The 15,957-nt window shown below is 40.3% G+C and overlaps 1 protein-coding gene across 1 annotated transcript in view; it reads right to left on the bottom strand.

Annotated features, from left to right (window-relative positions):
* Window positions 1-4,704: 4,704 nt before the first annotated feature.
* MTHFD1L (methylenetetrahydrofolate dehydrogenase (NADP+ dependent) 1 like) overlaps window positions 4,705-15,957 on the bottom strand; it is a 137,535-nt gene continuing 126,282 nt past the window's right edge. The window contains 2 exon segments of the mRNA XM_019612906.2: window positions 4,705-7,569; window positions 11,248-11,356. Of these exon segments, the coding sequence (XP_019468451.1) occupies window positions 11,267-11,356 (90 nt within the window). The 3' untranslated portion in view covers window positions 4,705-7,569; window positions 11,248-11,266.

Here is a 15,957-nt window from a genome sequence, read left to right as displayed (position 1 = left end):
GGAAGGATGGGAGCTCCTCCCTTCAGCTGCTCATACTATTCCTTCCTTTCTTTTTTTTTTTCTTTTCTTTTTTTTTCTCCACGTGGTTGTTTGCAGTAAGAGATCAAATCAACACCCTTGCCATCTTCAGGATGTCATTTGGACTGCGACAGCCCATTTAAAAGAGTGATCTGGCTGGTTGTCTTAATATTGTGTCTTAGAGAGGTGGCAGTGAAAAGGTTGTAACACTGCTGTGGTCGAGTTGGAGCAGCTGGTTTATTGGCTTGTGTTGATTTTGGCACCCACACCTCCACAGCAAGTCTTTGGCTTTTCAGCAGTCCTTCATGTGAGGGGAGAGCGAGCCCTCTTGCTCAGAGCTGATGAGTGTCCTTATGCTGTGTGACTTTGCTCCTTGTGAAAGTTTGACTGTATATTTGAAAACACTTAGCCTAATAGCAAGGAAAACTCTGAGCACATGATACACATGATAGTACTTGGTCACATCCAGACAGCCTTTCTTTCCTGCATGGTTCTACATACATGTTGTGCTTAATGGCATCATCTGTACCAGATTTGAAGGAATTACACATGTAAATATTTTAAATCATAGAACCATATAATTGTTTGAGTTGAAAAGGACTCTTAAAGGCTATCTAGTCCAACTCCCCTGCAATGACAGGGACACACACAGCTCAGTCAGACTGCTCAGAATTCTGTCCAGCCTGACCTTGATTGTCTCCAAGGATGGGGCCTCCACCACCTCTCTGGACAGCCTGTTCCAGTGCCTCACAACCCTCAACTATAAAACCTTCTTCATTATATCCAATCTAAATCTCCTCTCTTTTAGTTTGAAAACATTTCCCCTTGTCCTACCCCAACACATCTTGTTAAAATAATTCTAAAATTACAGTTTTATTAGAAAAATACAGACTTGTAATCTGAAGAATCAGTACTGGAATCCTCATATCTATCAGGAAAAAAAAAATTATCTGAAGCTACTTGAATGTTAATTTACTAGAAGATGAATCGGAAACATTGCATAGGCATCCAAAGGAGGAGAAAGAAGGGACTGACTGCAACTGCTTTTTTTTCTGTTGCAAGAATGACTTTCATTTTTAGTAACTGTATAACATTTCATTATGTGACTATAATATGAAGAACAATAGGTAAAATATAATACTTTATGCCCGACTGAAGTGGGAAAGCTGCTCAATTTGTAGTAATGAAATAGATATTTAGCTTGCCAGTGTTTTTCCAGTGGCATTTTCTTAATGCAATACTGTGCTGAGGGAATACGTGCTGCGGTTTTGCAGACATTCACATTATTCACAGCAGATATTGCGATGCAAAAAAGTAGTTCCTGGTGGATGTGGGCAGGGGAAATCCTTCCTGCATGCCAGCTTAACACCTACAGGCTTCTGGCACAACTTCATAATTGCTCCTCAGACATGAAGAAAAGACCAAATGTAAACTTGATCACAGCTAGTATGTGGTTTCACAAAGCAGAACTGCTGAGCCAGCTTGTGATGGTAGCTGTACCTTCGTAATTTTGAGTTGTCATCTGCTTACTAGATGAGTAATCAAGTCTGGGTATGCATCCGCACATACCTGACATCCTACATTTTCAGAGGGCGGTGGACTTTGAGGAGTAAGATTTGCTCTGTCCATAGGGCACAGTGCCAGTGGGAGGTTCTCTGGGCACCTGGGGGCTTAGTGACACCATGACATGGCAGAGGAATTTGTCAAAGCTTTGCAGTAAAGAATCTCAGTCTAACCAGCTCCAAAGCTAATCGCATTTGAACAACCCCAAAACATGGGTTTAGAGACAAAGGCGAGGCTTTCCTCAATCTTAATGCTGGGAATGGTTGTAAATATTTCTGTAGCTGTTCAGGCTCAAGACAATCTGGTTGAAGCAATGTGAAATTTAAGGTAAAAAGATGAAATGCTGCTAAATTAAAGATTCAAGTTTGCATTCAAGTGTAAATGGTTACTTGGAAGGCTTCCATTTCATATGATCTAAATAAGGCATTGTTATTTCAGTGGGTCTCTGCATCTCAATATTGTGGCAATGTCACAGGAGTTAGGGACTGGAAAGATCCTCCTCAAACATGCTTTCCCAAGCCAAATTGTTCTTGTGCATCCAGCCTTGTACCTATGAATGTTTGGATGAAGCCCTGAAGGTTCACTCTGTCATCCCACCAGCCTGTTGCATGATGTTATGATTTTATGATTCAGAATACTGATAAAGCCAGGACAACAGTATATTGTCCTACCAAGGTGTTTTTGTTTTGTTTTTTTCTGGCTTCCTACCACTTGTCCTCAAACACTGGAAAAACTCAAGTGTTCATGGGGTAAGGATCTATTCACAGAGATACAAATAGATATGATGGGACCTTATCTTACTAATAACATACTGAGTATTTCTCTGCAAAGTAAGACCACGTGCTCATGCTTGCTTGTAGCCTCCGCCTAAAGAGGCCACTGCTGCAGCAACCATAAGCCCCAACCTCTATTTTGGCAATACTCTGCTGCAAGAAGGACATTTCCTTTCTAAACAGTCCAATGTAACCATACAAACAGTTGTCAGATCCTGAGGCTTTCAGATGCTGCAAGATAGAATGGATGGAGTCAGGAAGTCTCTTACAGCCCTATTGCTGACAAATACCCACCCGTAGTGTTACACCCTGGGCTGCAATCCCAGCAGTTGGGATGTCTGTTCTTCCTCACCTGATGCAGTCAGTGGAAGCTCACTTACCTCAGACACCTGAAAAACAGGCTGGAAAATACAGCTCTTTCGACTGCAGTGGACACACCAAGGTGATACGTGCTCCATGTGAGCTGAGTGGGAATGGGTGCAATAGCATAACTGAGGAACCAGCAAATGCAACAATGTTGTCTCCTTGCAGAGATGCTGACTGACCAAAAGCTGTGCAGGAGCTGGTCTGCTGCCACAAGTCATCCATTAGGTTTTCCTCCCCCTTCTCAGATTTCCCCTTAAGCCTTTTGGCAGAAATGAAATTGGAAGGAAACATCCTGGAATTCATGTAGCAGCATAGTTATGTGTCATCTATATAATACGTACACAGTATAAACACAGTCATAATTCATTTCTGTGAAGAATACTCACTGTGTATGTCATGGGAACATGCAGGTGTTGTGTTATGGGATACCAATAGACCATGTCCTGAAAAGCTGAATGTCTTCTCTGGCTTTAAGAACCAAATTAACTTTGTTACCAGATACTGACGCTAAAAAAATAAAGAATGCAACATGTATTTGATCCATTCTCATTTCTGTTAGTATTCTGCTCTGTGAACAAAAATTCTTACAGTCTCTACACGTGTACTGAAGCTCTGTGTGCTTCCCTGTTGCTAACTTTTCCTACCAGCATGACAGTTCAAGGGTGTACAGAATAGCTTGCCTGGGAAGGACCTGGAGCTCTCCTGCTCTGATTCCAGTGCAAATGGGGTTGACTTGGAGAGGTTCTTCAGGGTCCTGTCCAGCCAAGCCTATGCTGGCAGGCAGTAGTCTGGCTCTTCCCAACAGTTGCTCAAAGGTTTCAAGTCAAAAGGTTTACTTGGGAAGTAAATATTTAAAGCTTTACGTAAAGAACTACATGCACACATAGGTATTCCCTCATGCATGCTTGTGTATATGTAACACAAGAACATGGAGCAGGGCACTATTACTATAACCACACTTGGGAAATATTTGCATTTAACTTACTTTACCTAAACACTCAGTCTTTAAACTAAGGGTGCACAAACAAGTAGGGTGCAGCCATCCTGCTCTTGAGACAAATGCTTGAAGGGGGCTTCCAGTGTTTTCATTTCCTTTCAAGCAGGGGGCCTAGCTTAGCTTTCAAATTTATCTTTATATTCCTTATGTAGGAGAAAGTTCCTTGCTGAAACACATTAGAGAAGCTGAAAAGCTTCTTTGAATCCTAGCTATGAGATATGTTAAAACCCAGTACTAGTCCAAATGACTTTGTCTTCGTATTTAGCAAACAGGAGCAATGTCCAGTACGTGCTTGAAATGCTTAATTTCTTTCCACCTCTTCCTGCCCATCTTGCTTCCCCATTTTATTTCTTCCTGTTCCTAGGTTGCTTGCTGCTGTGTTATGATCTAATCAAGTTAACACCTACAGTTCCTGAAACTTTTACATTTCTTGTATTTCATACCTATCCCAAAAAGCTCATGGGTGCAGATTCCTGTACCTGATATTTCTTCACACAAATCTAGCTTCCAGCTGAGAAGTGGAAAGTGTCCAGCTGATCCTTGTGTCTGATCCAGTCTTTCACACCAAGGACCAAAGGCAATAGCTAGATATTTTGGGACCAGGACAGGATGTTAATCTGGTGTGTCCTTTCCTCTGAACACAAACTAACTTCAAAAGGACCGCAATGAGAGAAAAGATGGGGTGGGTAGGCCTTCTGTACACAGTCCCTAGTGGCCACAGCCACAGAGCCTTCCTGGCTTCCAGGGACAGCTCCTGCCAGCAGCACAGAGGGAGGCCCCATGCCTTGCTCACTCCTGGCACCCAACCACCATGATACTGAGCTTTCTCCTGCTACGATTGTGTTCAGCTGGAGACAGGGACATGGCAAGACTTGGTGGCTTAGCAGAGAAGAATAGATCACTATTTAAATAGATTGGATGGTGGAGAAGAAGGGAACAATAATAAATAGAGGTACTACATTGACGAATTCAGACTTAAGACAGGAGCCACTTTTGCAAACTGAACATCAGCATATGCATGCACTTTATTTTGATGTTTATAGTAACTGAAAACCCAGAGTTTTGGATTTTAAAATATGGACCAAGAAATGTGCTGTAAGTGGTGTGTTTCAATGTTATTATTTTCTGCAGCAGCAACAGCAAACTATTCAGTCATTACAAAAATCAGACCTGACAGTGAACAATTGGGTGTTTTTAAACACCTTTAACACCATTAGCAAATGCAGGGCTCACTACAAGAAGCCTCACAAAGCTGCAAAACTGCTTAGAAGCAGTGCAAAGCAGGAGCCTCACATCTGCAGGCCCAGCTGTGCAGCAACAAGCAATGCACTGAGAAGTACCACTCACCTTGCAAGGATGAAGGCATTTGGCCCCAGCAGTTGGGAAGGCACAGTGGATGGCCAACAGCTCAGTCTCTGTGGATTGCAATACAGAACCTACAGGCCAATGTGAATTACTCCTAACAAATCTTCTGCTCAAATATAAAATGAAGAGCCCAAAATGGAACAGCTCAAGGGATTTTGCAGATAGTTAACTAGGTGGGAGCAAAAGGCTAGGGCAAAACAAAATCGAGCTACTGCAGCTTTCCTTCAATTATTGGAGCTATCAAAACAGCATAACAAATCCTGCGCACGTGACAGTAGAAAAATTGCAGGATGTTTGTTAATGAATAGAGCTGGAATGGTTTTTCAGGGAGAGACTGATGGGTCAGAAAAGCAGTCCCAGCATGAATGGCCTGATGGAACAGCATGGAGGTTGCAATAGAGCAAGCGTGTAGGTATTGAGCAGCAGCTTGAAATAAGTGGCTTACACAACCTGTCCCCCAGACATCCACTGTTTGTGTCCCACACAGCATGGAGACAGTCCCACACACCAGTGGGGAAACCACAGCAAACCCAGAGAAGGCACAGTTATGGTTTCCTGAATTTTGCTGGGCAAGACAGAGGGAAAACCTCATAAGTCTTTTAATAACTATAGGAAATACAGAAAAAACTATGCCTGGAAACCTCTCTTATTTTCCTCCAAAAGTCTTTGGGGTTTTTCAAGGCTATACCACTAGATGTGCACAAGACTACATTACAAGATATATGCGAATAATGGGGTTGTATTCTGGAGCACAATTTACTAGAAAACACCAGAACTCTCTGTTCAGAGGAGCTGTGAAATCCATATGTGAACCTTGCTTTCTACTTAGCACGTTTGTCCTGCCTCAATGTAATTAAAGCATCCACATTCTAGGACATTATGAGCTCTAACATCTAATCAGGCTAAAGGATCAGCCAGCTTTATTTTTCATGTTGAAGTTTATCATCACAGTGATCCCCAGGCACTGGGAGACAGTACTGTGAATAGGTTCTGAAATGCAGTCAGCAGACATTTCCGTGCTACTCCAGGGAAGGCACAGATAATTACTTTAATTACCCCCAGTTTGTTCTTCTGTCCATAATTATAGTTTGGGGTTTATAAATAATGAAGCATGATTTTAAAAACCAAAACAGGACCCTCAATTACCTCAGGAACTGTGCTGAAATTCTGTCTCCAAATGTAGCTGTGCAAAAGGGAACCAAAATTACATTGTATAAGCCCATACTATACAGATGTGCGTAAGCAGAGCAAAGCAACAGGATGGAAAACGTCACCAGGAAAATAAACTCTCTCATCATTATTTCGCTGCTTTTTACCTAAAAAAACCAATGTCCCATTGTCTTGATTAGACCTATTGTCCTGTTGCATTTTTTGTTATCGAGGGAACCAACAGTGAGAGTCAGTGAGAGTTTCCTGAGGAGCAGCAGTCTGAAAAGCTAAATGCAGTATCCTATGCTTAAGGCACATTTTGCTGCAGATTTGAGAAACTGGAGGTAAGCTAAAGCACAAAGCTGAGGATTTAAGTTTCCTGAATACCTACGTGAAATACAAAACACACTCTAGCTTTTCAAGGTGGTTAAAAACTGCGCAACAAAGTTCTTTCCTGTTGCATCCTCACTTGATGACCATTCATTCCTCTCTTGTTCCTGGGCGTTGAATGCTGCAAGCGACAGGGCTGGTGGGAAGCCAGCACAGCAGGAGGCTTCATTAGCCATGAAGAGAAGCAAAACAGGGCTTCAGGCAGAGCAGTGCCCTCTCTGAACAACCAGCATTCACAACCAGCTTCCCCACAACAAGCACATCACCAGCTGGATAGCCTCAGAGATACACAGAGACCTATGGACGTGAGACAGCGATGGCTGAAATGTTTTGTTGCCCATCAAGGAAACAAATTATATATTAAAAACCCTCAGCAGAATACATGCTCTGTTCTTTCTCCACTTAGTATCTTCCTCGCTTGAAGCTTGGCTTTTGCCCAAATGCATCCAGAGCAACACTCGATGATAACTCAAAAATGTGAAGTTAATCTGTGTGCAGCTTCTGCTCCTGAATGCCAGGAGCCAAAGTGTATTTTTCTGGGAGGAACAGACTCAGTCACAGAGAATAATCATGTTTGCGTAAGTTTTTAGATAGCCAAGGATAAGGGAAATACTTTTGTTAACTCCTTTGAGAAAAGATGAAAACTCCAAAGAGAAAAATTCCATTTTCTCGATGTCCTTTTTTCCAGCACCAAATACAAGACCCAGCAGAGAGCTTTCTGCACTACAGAGGGAAACATTTAGCCTGCCTTTTTTCTTAAAAATAAACAAACAAAAACAACCTTACAGATATATTTCATCCTAAAAACTAGTTTGAAGAAAGAATAAACTTTTGCTCTGTGGTTTATCTTGACATTCTTCCAGAGACACATAACAGGAATATTTCAAATTCACTTTTGTCTCCTATTTGCAGGAAATAGGGAAGTTGCAGTTCTTAATGTCCAGACTTCTGAAATGAGAAAGACAGTGAAGTTGTAAGTTGAAACAAGAAGTCTTCAAAGAAGAAAAGAAATGGAAATAGAGTCTTAAATGTACTTGCAGTGTTTTAGCAAAATTGGATAATTTTGCCTTAATCATAATAAACAGGAACGCTTATTTATGTCACATGCACCTTCCGTTTATGATCTCTGTATCCCTGCTGGGAGGAAAAAGGAGATCTGAGCTCCATTCCCATCTGATCTGGACTTCAAGCTCTACATTATAACAGTAACTGCTGCGAACTGACACCCTGAAGTGCAGTACTGCAGAACGACAATAAAGTAACTCTGGTTTTTTGTTTCATTGAATTGATCTTGTGGACACAAAGAAAAAGCATTCAAATGACTCCTATCCACATCTGGATGAATTAAGACAAAAACATACAATAAATATTTCCCAATTTCATGATACCAGTGTTGGTGTCCCCCCTCGAGCTTTATGACCATCCAGATGCTGGCAGGCAGAGCTCTGAGGTTGGAATTCCGTATCACAATCATGCTGATGCTCTGCCGATCTGAAGAGGAGACAAGTTCAGGAACATTTCTGCACCCATGGGCAGCCACAGCCTTACTGAGTCAGTACCAACAGAGGAAAACTGCCATCTTCCTCATCAACAGAGGCACAGTAAGAGAGGCACCTGCTGCTGCTGACTGCATCAGAGGGAACATAAGAGCTCACAGGGGTCTTAGCTGTGACTGGACTGTGATTTTGAAGGGAGAGCCAGGTACATAAATTCCCCTCTTTGTGTGTATATAATATTTTTTAATAATACTTCCTCCTGGCAGACTTGTCTCCATGTAAGTAATTTGTATTCTGACTGAAGCTATCTACAGATGGCTCTCAAGGAAACGATTTCGATTTTTCACTTAGCGTAAGCCAGGCAGTATAGGATAAATATGGCAATGGCCAGGGACAAAGAACTAGCCAGATTCTTTCAGGTTCATTCCCAGGTATTCAAATATTTACTTTAAAAAAAAGAAAAAAAGAGAGCATGTTTCTTCTACATATCATATATGTATTTGCTAACTGTCAACAGAAAAACACCGAGCTGACTTTTTTGACAAAGGTCTTGCTCATTTGACTTTATAGAAGAGTATATTCATGACTGGCACTTTGCAACTTTTTTGGGTGACAAGTGTCATCTGTTTCTATGACGCTGTGAAGAGGTGGAGAAAAATCAGAGTGGCTGATGATACCCAGGGTGGCAGTGCAAGGAGAGCAGCATGCCATCACCTGACAGCAGGAATGTTTATCTGTAACTCTTTCACAAGTCCCTTGAAGGTAAACTTTGCAGAGGAGGATGCAAACTGCACACTAACACAACTGTTCTCAGCTCTGCCGGAGTTTACAGAGAAACATCTGTAGCTCTTACACTAATCTCTAAATATATTTCAATTGCTGCATCTTAAAGATTTAAATAATTTCTAACGGGTTGGTACTGTGTCTTATTACTAGAAATTTTACATTGTATGCTAAAACCCCAAGAAAAGAATTCAGACTGAGTGGTAGAAAAAAAAATCCCTCAATCTGACACTGCAGAAACAAATTATTGGATTCTTTGAAGCGTTATATCAGCTACAATGTGGGTTCACTTCTGTGAAATTTTGAAAGCAAATAGTAGTATCCTCTAAAGAAAATTGGAAGTAAAGATATCTGAGAATGTACTTTCTCTCTTTCTTCAAAATAACAGATGTACAAATCCAGCATGTGAACTGGATAAATTTTATAACTGATGAATAGTGCCCGCCCTGTATCGTGCTCCCTGGGTATTACAATATTCTCAGTGCAAGACATTTATTCATATAAAAGCAGGAATGCATATGAACACGTGCCTATTTTTTCTTTAAAAGGCATGAACTTACTGAATTGTTCATCTATCTATCTGATGCCACCAACACTGCCATAACAAAATAAAAATTATGTATTTGCAGTTGAAACTATACCATTTTTTGCCTGACTACCTAGTTTTTGTGGTTTGGTTAGCACTTCTTTGGTTGATGTTAGGAAACCATCATTTCTGATTGAAAAGCCAAGGCTAACATTTTCATTTCATGCACTACTTCACATGAAAGACATTCACAAAATGGAGTATTTAATCATTTAATCTGCTTAATTATGATTACTTTTCAAGACACACCAATCCATGGAGTGGATGGATTTGTGAAAGACTATGCAGTAACCACACGATTAAGCAAGCTACACGAATCTGCATATAGATTTTACATTAGGATACTGCAGCCATTTTAGATGACTCAGAGGTAATGAATGACACGACTGATACATGATAAATCAATATGTATGTAAGAAGCTATTAGGCATGTAATGCACATCAGTAATAAAAATGAGATACACGTCAAGAAGCAGTAAGCGTAATACTAGCCAGTAACAGAACAATCAGGGACAGTTTGCATGCATGTAAGCACTGCTCACTACCAGCATGTCAGGTAGTAATTTACTTGTCTGTCCTAACTTTCAAGCTACTTGGTTTTTACTTGTCTTGACTGGTACACATGAAATGGTAGAATCTGCTCTCAGCGGATGTTATGTGAATGCTGTGAGGATCAAGTATGGACAAACTAATGGTTAATTTCATCTGAGCAATGTTCTCCCCGGGCTGTGCAAACCTCTCCCCTCCTCCAAACAACAGCCAAAAACAGAAAATGAAAGCTGTCTCAAATTAGAGTAAACAAGGATTGCTAGAGCAGGGCTCGAATACCTGGGCACATTCGCCTCAAACCTGCAGCTGACCTAAGGTGCCACCACAGCCCTAAGAGCTCAGTAACAAGACAATACTGTCATTCTGTGAAAAAGGAATTTTTTGCTCTCCAGACTGATTTACTGGGGTAAGAGAGAGAAGTGATAGGAGTGACCCATTGCAAGGTGTTTTGCATCAGTTAGGGTTTCATTCTCTCTTACTTCATTCAGTATGGTGCAAGGTTAAAATGAAGTAGCATGAAATATTTTAGCAGCTTGGATTTTCAAGTGAGGAACACATGCTACACACAGTTAAAACGGAACACCAATAGAATTAAGTACTTAGAGAAGGGTGTAGGTTGTGGGGAAACAGCAGCTTTCCAGGAAAAAGAGGGAAGCCAGCATGAAAAATGCACAGCCTGAGGACAGATCAGCGTTCTTGACAAGCTTTTTATCATTTGAGAAGATGACAGCAATCAGGAAAAAAAATGAAAAAGAAAACAAAACAAAGCTCATGATAAAGCAGAAAAACATCTCCTCTGATATCCAGGTAATGACAGAAACATACTGCCACATGAAAGTAGTATCAAAGATGAACTAGATGTTTCTTTTTAGGTGACTAACAGGACACAAATTCTTCAGACAGACTTTTCTCCATAGCCAAGAGTGGTATAATTCCAGAGCCAGTTCCTTCTCACTCCAAACTGACAGAGCAAGGAAATCCAAGGGCACTATCAATGTACACCACCAAAGTACATCAGAACAAATGCCAGCAACCACTCAGCAAATGAGAAAGCACATTATCAAACATTCCCCCAAATCCATGTGTGAAGTCCTCTGTGAAACTAGGGCCTAGATAAACTCCTAGATAAACAATATATTTTAACTATATATATACCAGAGACAAACACCCTCCCCCCAGACCGGAACAGTAAAATAATGGCTGCTGACCAACCTGAATTTGGATCTCAGTATCAAAACAATCCCTTCACTTCCTCTGTGACGGGGTCAAGATCAATGTCATAGAAGCATGGTCTTGTGGGCAGTCCTGGCATAGTGCTCATCTGTGGAAACAAAGAAATTAAGTTACAATCCTGTATCTGTACAGAGGTAGATCACACTACCCACGTAAAACTCAGATTAAATGGTGAGATTGTTCACTGTGGATTCAACTACGGATGTGAACTTCACATTTTTTCTTTTGGTTTAAAATGCCAAACTCCATACTTCTTCAACTCATTTTTAAGTGTATGCTTCTAAAAGTGTATGCTTCTAAATGAAAGAGAAAATAAAAGCCACAAAATGGAGACTAATATATTAAACTAAGCATAAGACTAAACTCTTTAAGAAAATGAAGACGATGCTGTGGGACTTATTTGTTTCTCAGCATATTTGTTTGGAAAACACATCAATTTATATATAGTAAGAAATTAATACAGCAAAGAGCAAGAATGTAACTGCTTGAATTCACCTGGTGATGTAAATGTGCTGAGCTGCAGACCTTTTCAGAACACAGAAGCAGAATTAATCGCAACACTTTCATGACCAATTACTTAATGTGAGGAACAAATTAAAATAGTTCAACTAAACATACATGGCTTGTAGTTGAATGCTAATTTAGTAGTTAGAATCAGTAGGTTGAGATACGAAGCTAAAGCAACCCAATTATCTCAAACTATGTATAATTAAGATCCTGATCTAGCATAAAACACCAGCATCTCTGTATTTTTAAACATGTGAATAATCTCATGGCCTTAAATTACACAGTTAAATAAAACGCTGCTCACACTACTTATATAATTATTTACAATTGGTGTTTTAGCAGCAATTAAAGACACAGGAGTGACACAAAAATCCTGAGGTGCAGGCCCACCACAGCTTATACCACCTGAGACCAGAGGTACTCCTGCTTCCCACTTCAGCACTCCTACCTTCTCCTTAAGGAAATGTCTGAGTGTAGGTTCAGCAAAATTATCCTATTAGTTAATCCTCTTCATTTTCTGTTTCAGCCCCTTTAGCCAGGAAAGGCTTCTATGGCTCCAGTGCCAGCACTGGCACAAGGTAAAGGACGAAACTGTGGACAGTATCAAGGGAGGACTAGTCTGGATCAATCCGAGCCACTGTGCTTCCCACCCTGCTTCTTCCTAAGATGACAGTTAGATACATGGAATATCTCACCGTGCTTCCACTAATTCAAGGCATTCTAAAAATACATTTGGGCTTATGAACTCCATAAACCCATTGAGTATCTTAACCTCAAAGGTGGAGGATAGCCATACTATATTAGGCCCTACATTAATACCCAAAGAGATGAAAGACATTGTAATCTTTGGAAATAAGCCTGAAGGTTCAGCATTAACTCATCTGTTTGCTAGCTAAAAGCCTTTATGCATTAAAGCTTCTTTAATAAATTCTAGATTCTGAAGACCAACATAGGAACCTACACTGGGATAAGTCAGTGGAACAAAATTAAAGTTGTTGGTTAATTTGGCCCCAGGATGTAACTTTCCAGTGTGGCTGTACAGGAACAAATCACACTGGCTGAGTACTGAAACCACTCTTGACACAATAACCTACTGACAGGGACAAACTGAGGTATGTTCTCATGACATGAGCTAAAATCCACTGGAAGGAGGAGGTTTCACCCTTGGGATGATCCACTCTTGGAGCTGGCTCTGACAGTTGTCTTACTGCAAAGCAACCTCATTCAGCACATCAAACTGATGAAAATACTCCCATTCTTCTGGTCAGAGTTGGTCAGCTGATGAAACAAACCTGCTTGCCACATGACCTGATCACTAGTAGACTGCTGACCCAGATAGGCAGCAGCAGGACAGCGATGAGGCCCCAACTCTTAGCAGAGGGCACATGGCTAAGATGGCCGGCCAGCCAGCCAGCTCCCTACCACAGTCCTCACCAGTTCTTCCAGCAGTGTTTTTCCTGGACAGAGGCAAGCTGAAACAGTCTAATAGGCCTCAAATGAGAGAAAAGAAATTATGGCTATCTCAGTTGCTCCAGAGAGCTGTATTTACAGTCCCCCTGCAGACATATTCCTTTATAAGCCAGCTGGTTTTGCTGCACATTCAGTGATTCAGTTCATGTCTCCTTCATGTTTCAGCTTCATTCTGAATGCTAAGTGTAGCATTTACATCATGGGAACACAAGTACAAACATCTCTGTGGGCTGCCCTGCTCACCCCTTAACCCTGCTTTCTCCAGGGAAATGTCCTGCCATCTCAAGCTTAACTTCACCTCTGGGAAGGAGGAAAGTAGTACCACTGTAGCCATTGTCCTACTTGAAATCTGAGAAGAAACAACGCAACCTGCTCTTCTGCTGGACTCGGTATGTTTCCTCTGTTTTTAAATATAGCCCTTCCTGAGCTTTTGTTATTGCACACAGTAGCATTAAAAGAAAAAACTGTCTGTTTGCATTCACTTAAAACCATTCCACTGATTGTAGGACGTCATTTTATTGGCTGATATTGTCTTGGCATCTTAGTTAAGTACTAAAACACCTTGTCACTATTGTTTATCTGTTGACCACACCAAAACTACATTATTCAGGTTACTGAATTATTTTCTGTCTCAGACTCAGCCCAATTTCTGAATTAACCCTTAACAAGAAACTGCCTTAAAGAGTTATACTTTCTTGGGAGGGGAATGAGCACATTGCAAAAGACAACTTTCTAGTTACTCTGTGTAGGGCAGTTCTACATGTATACCTACATTTGGAAGTAAACTTCCACATTCCACCTTTCTTTGTCTTTATTTTTATTCTTAAATTATTATTTTTAAAAATAAATCTATAAGCTTGGCCAGTCTTCATTTCAATTTCCCTGCACAATAAAAACAAGAAAAGTTAGTGGAGTTTTTCCTTATTATTGTGTAAAAAAAGAATCTTACATATACGCTTGCTGTTTGTTTTTTTTTTTCCCTATGAAAAGTCAGAGTGGAGTTACTACTGTAGAACTGCATACAGTGAAAGTATTGCATCTATAAAATGTGAAAATCAAAACAGTTTATTACCTGATCAGGGAGTACAACTATTCTCATATTGAAAGTTTAAGTCAACAAATGGGAGCGAGTTCATCTGAATTAGAATTACTGCTCCATGAAAAGAAGCACAAGGCAAAAAAAACAGAGCGGAAACATTCTGGGACAAATGCCTATGTGAACTGTAGAGTAAAAATAAAACACGTCCTGTGATATTCCCCATTGCCCAGACTTCCAAACAGGCAAAGCCATGCCGATTTATGATTATGTCTCTCCACTCTCATTATCTGGACAGAGAGGCAACAGGCAGCAGAATCTATCCCTTTTTCATTAATTCAAGGTCAACAGCAAGAGATGGATGGCTGACTGAGAGTATTACTACCACTTTTTCCTCACCGGTACTCCATTTCCTTCTGCAGCCAAAAAAGCAAGGAAGCAAAAAAGGCTCAGTAGACTGCACAGCTGAATGAAGCTTCATCTGGTTGGCTTTCCACATGGGTGCAGACTCAAATCAATTCTCTTGCTCTGCTCTACCTTCCACAGTGCTGAAGGAAGGCATCAATGTGAAATTTCACAGGCCAGCCTTAACCTCAACATACATCATGACTCAGAAGCATCCATTCCTCTCCCTACCCTAAGTGACTACAGTCTCAGTTTTGTGCATAGGGATGCAAAACTGCTGCTGAAGCATGTGTTATACCTGCACAACACCCAGAAGAGTGGTTCTGCACCTCTAAAGTTTCCTGAGATAACTACACACACTAAAATTACTTCATTCTTAAATCCAGCAAGAATAAGAAAGAACAGTGAAAGAGAAAACATGCCAAAAACATAGCTCACTTTGGTAATTAGCAACTATGTGCAGCACAAAACAAAACAAAACAGAAAACCAACAACCAAAACAGAAATGTACAGCCACACAGTATCTTGCTGGGCATTTCATACAATGTATAACTTCTATACACTGTATGGAGATCAGCACAAATCTCCATTCTAATATAATGCTGTCTTGATTATAGTTTGATAGCTACTCAACATCATACAATGAGGCTGTAAAGAAAAAACAGGATAAGAAGTAGTGAACAAGACCACATTATCCTGATCATACCACAAACTCAATGTAGGTAGCCAAAATAATCAAAACTCAGTATGACCAAAACTGTTGTTACTACACTTCCCTTGGGAGAAGGAATATATGAGGCATAAACTTTGTGTGTTAAAACTTTATGGAATTCAGATGAATGTTTTATGCAGGGAAGACAATAGAAAGTTTTATGAAGAATTCATCCAGCTGCTGCCCAAAATATATCATGAAGAAATTATTAGGAACTTGTTTTTTTTGTACTGGAATCAATCATTTTCTTTACAAACTCTGCAGCTGTCTACACATCCATGAGAAAAATCACCTTCAGAAAGAAAATATGAAAAATACAATGTTTATTTCTTATTATGTCACTCTATGTTTTGGAGATAAAAACAGCAAGTTTTACAAGCAGCCATCCTGAAGACCATTTATGCTCCTGGAAATGTGCAGCTCATAGAAAATAAAATATGATTTTAGTTCAAAAAGCTTGTTATAGGCTATAGTCATTTAGAATAAGCATTTACAATCTGCAGGTGTGCTTACATGACTAAACAAAAAAATGGAGCTTAGAAAAGGAAGGTGCCACATA

The sequence above is a fragment of the Meleagris gallopavo genome, chromosome 2 (assembly GCF_000146605.3).
Source record: "Meleagris gallopavo isolate NT-WF06-2002-E0010 breed Aviagen turkey brand Nicholas breeding stock chromosome 2, Turkey_5.1, whole genome shotgun sequence".
In the NCBI taxonomy this organism is placed as follows: Eukaryota; Metazoa; Chordata; class Aves; order Galliformes; family Phasianidae; genus Meleagris; species Meleagris gallopavo.
This window is presented reverse-complemented; position numbering and strand designations above follow the sequence as displayed.